This window comes from Tupaia chinensis, unplaced genomic scaffold, assembly GCF_000334495.1.
Source record: "Tupaia chinensis unplaced genomic scaffold, TupChi_1.0 Scaffold000646_1, whole genome shotgun sequence".
NCBI lineage: Eukaryota > Metazoa > Chordata > Mammalia > Scandentia > Tupaiidae > Tupaia > Tupaia belangeri.
The window spans coordinates 1,138,872-1,145,614 of NW_006160167.1; the positions used below are offsets into that span (position 1 = coordinate 1,138,872).

The 6,743-nt window shown below is 42.1% G+C and overlaps 1 protein-coding gene across 4 annotated transcripts in view; it reads left to right on the top strand.

Moving 5' to 3' along the window:
• Positions 1–6,743, top strand: part of RGS22 (regulator of G protein signaling 22) — a 142,480-nt gene that overhangs the window by 48,450 nt on the left and 87,287 nt on the right. For all 4 annotated transcript variants that reach the window (XM_006159708.1, XM_006159707.2, XM_006159709.1 and 1 more), the window contains one exon: positions 2,492–2,666. In XM_006159708.1, coding sequence (XP_006159770.1) covers positions 2,492–2,666 — 175 coding nt within the window. The remainder of the gene's footprint in view (positions 1–2,491; positions 2,667–6,743) is intronic.

Sequence of the window (6,743 nt, forward strand, 5' to 3'; positions counted from 1 at the left end):
GAGAAGGAAAGTGAGAAAGCAAGCTGCCAGGTCTGGGACTCGAACTATAGTCAGCCATGGGGGAGTCCAGTACCCTTAACCACCATGCCACCTGTTGGCTCCCCTTCTTTGTATTTTAAAAGGGAATGGTTTCTTATCAAGCCCTGAAATATGGAATAGAAATTAGAAATTAAGCTGTGGTATTGAGGGAAAACCTGGTCCAAGAAGCAATTAGCAGCAGTCCTGACAGCTGTTAGTGCTACATCACGAAAGAGTTCGTCCACATACCAAATAGCAGGGTATCCATCCAATTGAGTGTGGCCTTGACATTCTTTTTTCTGTTTCTGGCAATAGTCTTGATTTTTCATTTATATAAATTATTATGAAATTAATTATTTTTTTAAAAAAAGAATTATTTATTTGATCTTATTATTATTTCTTTTAACTTACTTTAGGGCATGTGTGCTTACCAGAGAAAGAGAAAGTGAGAAAGCAAACCACCAGGTTCGGGATTCAAACCGTGTTTGGCTATGTGGAAGTCCAGCACCGTAACCACCATGACACCTGCTGGCCCTGTGAAATTAATTTTTGTCTTCAGATTTTAGTCTTGAAAATGGATGATATGAATCATAACTCACTTTAATAGCATATTTAAGCATTATAAAAAATGTTTGCAGGACCAGAAGTTAGCATAATGGCTATGTCGCTGGACTCCCACATAGTCGACCGCGGTTTGAGTCCAAGACCTGGTGGCTTAAACCTCACGCCAGGCATATGTGCGTGCGTGCCCAAGATCCCGAGAGGAGAATGGAGGAGAAGGGATTGTGGCGTGGCCATCCCCCCCTGGAGGGTGATTTCTCGTTTTCTGTCTCTCTGTCTCTCTCTGTCTGTCTGGTGAGCACACGCGCCCTATAGCAAAAACCTCTCCAAAAAAAAAAAAAGTTTGCATTTTTTAAAGGTTAATGGGGCTAGCATAACATAGTAGTTAAAGCATTGGATTCCCATGTGGCTGATTGTAGTTCGAATCCAGACCCAACAGCTTAAAAATTGCATCAGGCACCAGTGCATGAATGCCCAAAATCACAAGAGGAGAATGGAGGAGAAGGGATTGTGGTGTGGCCACCCTCAGGGGTGGAGGGTGGTTTTTCACTTTCCCTGTCTATCTCCAGCCAGTGCACATGCTCTGTGGCAAAAACCTAAAAAAAAAAAAGAAAAGAAAAAGAAAAGTTAATTTTAGTCTACCAATTTTTATGCACACTATAAATATTGAACTGCTTTACACTTATAACAGGTACATTTTATGTTCACGTTAATAAAAACTACATCGTATTATCATTCTTTCACTGAATGATAGATATGTTTCTTTTTCTCATTAAGCAGATAATTTTAATGTAATTTTTTTCTTCAAAAGTTTATTTGTCCGTGAGAAATAGACAGGGAGAGGGGTGGGGCACAGATAAACAGAGGTACCCCCAACAGAGTCTTTACACTGCAGTTCACACCCTGCCTCAGCCAACGTGGATCATGGCATGCACGTGTGCCCGGCATGTACAGGGAGACCTCAGGATGTGAATGCAGGACCTTTCCATTTGGGTTCAGCATCGAGGAGCATTGCTGCCACTGTGCCACTGCAGCTGGCCCTGCACATTGTTTTATTTATTTATTATAGAGCACATGTGCTTGCCGGAAAGACAGAGAGACAGAAAGCAAGAAATCACTCCTCAGGGGGAATGGTCACATCGCAGTCTCTTCTCCATTCTCCTGTTGGGATTTTATGCATGTGCCTGGTGTGTTTTAAGCTACTGGGTCATGCCTTTTTTTAAAAGAGAGAGTTTTGCTGTAGAGTGTGTGTACTTGCCAGAGAGACAGAAAGTGAGAAATCACCCCCTGGGGGTGGGGTGGATGGTCACGCAGCAATCCCTTCTCCTCCATCCTCCTCTTGGAATTTTGGGCACGCACGCACGTGCACCTGCACCGGCATGAGTTTTAAGTTGCTGAATCTGAGACGTGAACTTCACTTGCCTATATCAGAGTCCAGTGACATAACCATTATACCATCTGCTGGTCCCTATATTCCCTTTTTATAGTGATTAGGATTGAAAACAGATGACATATCATAGGAATTTTTTTTAATGCTCGGTAGCAGAAAAAGAAGTAGAAATTATTAGAAAGGGTGATAATGGGCCAATCCCCGAAGTGCAGGGGCTGAGCACTGTGTATGGGAGCCAGTTCTTGCACAACCGACTGCTGTTCGAATCTTGAAAAACATACCACATGTGTGTGTACATGCCCAGAATCCAGATGGAAAGCAGAAATGGAGGAAAAAGGATGATGGTGTGACCAGGCCCTCTTGGGGGACATTTTTCTTTCTCTGTTATGCGCTTGCACGGGTCCCTTAGCATTAAAAAAAAAGTGTGGGGATAGCAAGACTGATCACTGTGAGCATACTGTTAAATATTTTATAGAAGATTATTGTCTACTTTAGTCTTAAATGTGTTTTGCCAATAAACAGGGCACCAAGATTCTGTGTTACTCACTCATCCTCAACAAAATACGCTAGTGCTGAATTGAAATTCTGGCACCTCCGTCAAGAGAAACCAAGGAAGGATATTGATCCTTTCCCACAAATGGCAACCCTCTTGCCATTAAGACCCAAATCTTGCATCCCAATGATACCTGAGATCCAGGTAAGCTGTACAATTTGATGCTTTGATATCTGTGAGGTTTATAGTAAAATATGTTTGGGCCTTTGTACACTGTTGTAGCTGTTGCTAAGGTACTTCTTACAACAATCAGGACATTAGCCTACAGTGTATTTCCCACCAACTAGCCAAGTGATCCTATAAAGAATAAATGATCATTTCACTTATTTGCTCAGAATTCTCCAGTGGCCAGCTCTCTCATGCAGTATAAAATCCAAAGTCTTGACATCCTTGTGTAAGCCCTTGCTAATCTCCTGACCTCATTTGTTACCACTCTTCTCTTACTCCCCTCCAACCATGATGATCTCATTTCTTCTTTGTTTTTTCCTTGTTTTTCTAGTTCTTTAAGGTGCATCCTTAGTAGGTTGTTGTTTTGAAATATCATGTGATTTAATTTTCATGTATTTTATTTGTACAGCTTCCAAAGTTCCTCTTGTTGATTTCTTTCTTTTTTCTTTTTTGAGAGGTTTTTGCTATAGGGCACCTGCGCTCACCAGAAGGAGAGACAGAGAGACAGAAGGCAAGAAATCACCCTGTAGGAGGGATGGCCACATCACAATCCTTTCTCCTCCATTCTCCCCTAGGGATCTTGGGCATGCATACACACATGCTCAGAGTGAGTTTAAGCCACTGGGTCTGGGACTCTTAACCACAGTCGACTACATGGGAGTCCAGAGACTTAGCCCTTATGTCAACTGCTGGTCCCCTCTCTTGTTGATTTCTAGTTTCATGCTGTTGTGGTCACAGAAAGTACATAATGTGATTACAAAAGTTTAAAGTTTATTAATGACTATTTTGTGGCCTGACATGTGGTCTATGCTTGTTTTTTGAACATGCCAAGCAAAATGCTCACGGTGTTGCACTTGCTGTTCCTCTTGCTTGGGACACTTTTCAAATATCCATGAGACTTGCCCCCTCCCTATCTTTATGCATCTGCTTAAGTATCACTTAATCAGAGAGGCTCTTTGTCTCTTCCATGTAAGCCCCCATATGTAGATGTCCGCAGACCCTCCATCTCTGTGTCCTTTGCTTTACTTTGCTTTATTATCTCTATGACTACATGATTTTTCTATTTATTGATTTTTACCTTCTAGAATATAAGGGACTTTTGTTTATTAACTGCTTAGCCCCAGTACCTAGAATAGTGCCTGACACATAATAGTTTAGCAAATATGAATTTAATGAATGAATGAGAAGTAGTAATTGCAGTTGGAAGTAGGGAGCAACTTTTCATGTAGGGAAGAACAAAACAGAAAAAGATAAAGGAAAAAAGAGAAAAAAAGCTAATTTAACTTTATAGAGAAGAAATAACCTTACATGCTTTGGTATAGTGATACAATAACTGTAAGTAAGATATTCATTACAGTAGTAGAGAGCCTTCTTACCATTAGTAGCCTTGGTGCCAGCAAGTGGTGTGGTGGTTAAGGTGCTAGACTCCCACATGGCTGACCATAGTTTAAGTCCCTGACCTGGTGACTGGAAAATCAAGCCAGGTGCATATACTCATGTGCCCAAGATCCCAGGAGGAGAATGGAGGATAAGGGGTTGCAGCAGTGTCATCCCCCCAGCGAGTGATTTCTTACTTTCCCTTTCACTGTCTCTTTTTGTCTCTCTGGAAACAAAAATGTCCTATGGCAAAAGCCTAAAAACGAAGAAAGAAAAAAAGAATTGGTAACCTTAAAGTTGCCACAGAACATGAAATGTTATGACCAAGTCACACAAAACCTCTTCAAAAGACTGCTTTATGCCCATTATGTTAAGGATTTTTCTTTTCTTTTCTTTCTTTTTCTTTCCTTTCCTTTCCTTTCCTTTCCTTTCCTTTCCTTTCCTTTCCTTTCCTTTTTTTTTTTTTTTTTCCAGTTCTTGTGTTTGGGCACATACGCTTGCCAGAGAGTCAGAGAAAGACAGAGAGAGAGGGAAAGTGAGAAATTGTTGCAGGATGACTTCTGTGATATCTAGGTTCTTGGTGTTTCTGACAAAGAATTGAACAAAACATGCCAATAGTGAAAGGAAAAGGAGGTTTACGAAGTAGAAGCAAAAGTACACTTCCGAGAGATAGGAGCAGGCCTGAACAGACAAAGAATGGCAGTTACATTCTGTGAGGTTTATAACTTTTTAATATGGGTTGTGTGGGTTGATCATTGACTGAGCCCTCAGAATGTTCTTATCTCACTGGCTCTGTCAAATGTGGCTAGGCCCTTTGATTTCTCATTGGCTCTCTCAAATGTAGCTGGGTCCGTTGATTTCTCATTGACTATGTCTAATGTGGCTGGGCCCATTGATTCATCTCATTGGCTATATAAAATTGTGGCTTAATCAGCTAGACCTCCCCCACCCCCAACTAATCTCCTGCCAACATTACCTTAGACAGGAAATTTTTGTCCTGATTGTTTTTTCTATCTAGCCACATGGGAAGATTGTTCTGACCCTTTTACCCACTTCCATTTTCTGGCTTTCTCCTGCTGTAGAATCACTCCTCCAGGGGAGTTGGCCATGCTGCGATCCCTTCTCCATTCTCCTCTTGGGATCTTTGGCACATATGCACATGCACCTGATGTGTTTATCAAGCTGCTAGTTTTGGGACTTGAAACACTCCATCAGCCATGTAATATCCAGCCACCTTAACCTCCATGTCACTGCCTGGCCCCAGTATATCTTATTTTTATCTCTCTCTCTCTCACTTTTTATTTATTTATTTTTTTTTATGTTTTTGCCATAAGGTGCTTGTATCGCTGGAGAGAGACAGTGAGAGGGAAAGTGAGAAATCATCCCTCCAGGAAGGATGGCCACCATCACCATCTCTTCTCTTCCATAGATTTTTGAACATGCATGCACACATACTTGGCATAATTTTTAAGCTACCAGGTCAGGAACCATGGTCAGCCCTGTGGGAGTCCAGTGCTTTAACCACCACACTACCTGCTGACCCAGTATACCTTATTTTAAAGGCAGGAAAATGTATAACATAGTTTTAAAGTTTTACTTCTACTACTGATTGTTTTTTTGTCAGTGGTTTCTTTCCCTTTTTTTTAGTTTTTTCCATAGGGCATGTTTTGCAAGGTTCTTTTCTCCTTATAGATATAGGGAGTTGGAAGAAGACATGAGACACTGATGTCATATTGGCTGAGTTCAGTGGGAGCTCACAGAACTGTTAGTAGGCTCACAAAGCCCATAGTAGCACTTGCAAGTGCTTCTTCCCTTTTGAAGCTTATAACACACAAGGAAAATGCTTACAGAGCAGCTTCCTTCCTCTTGGAGCTCACAGTGTGCAGAGTTGAGCTGAGTCCAGCCCAGTCTGAGCCAAGCTAAGGCCATCAGGGTTGAGCTGAGTCCAGCCCAGTCTGAGCCAAGCTAAGGCCATCAGGGCTGAGCTGACCGAACCAAGGCCAGGTGGATCAAGGCTAGCTAGCAGGGCAGCGCTAGCTCACCAGGTAATCCTTTCTCTTAAAGGGGCTGCAGACAATAGCGACTCATTGCCAAAACCAGACTGTTGTGCACACACACGTGTGGTACATGCAATGGTATAAGACAGCAAAGTTGCCATTACATAACAAGTGTGCAAGTATAGTACAACTAATTACATAAATTGTTTACCTGTGGCCTTCAAACATGATAAGATAGGAGGAGAGGGAGCCAGACTAAACCATCCTAACTCTATTTGCAATGCAGGGTGCATGCGCTCACCACAGAGAGACAGAGAGAGGAAAAGTGAGACAGCTCCCCTCAGAGGGGATGGTCATACCATAATACTTCTTCTCCACTCTTCTCACAGGATTTTGGGCATGCATGCACATGCACCCAATGTGACCCTCAAGCCTCTGGGTCCAGGACTCGAACTGTGGTTGACTATGTGGAAATCCAGCATCTCAACCATCATGCCACCTGCTGGTCCCTCTGTCAGTGGTTTCTTAATTCTAGATACATATTCAAGTCACCTGGACAATTTTTAAAGCATATAGACATCTGGGTCCCACCTTCAGAGATTGTGACTTAAGTGACCTAGAAAAAAGGGTCAGGGTCACTGTGTAAAATCAGGGAGCTGACTTAGAACCAGGTCTCAAA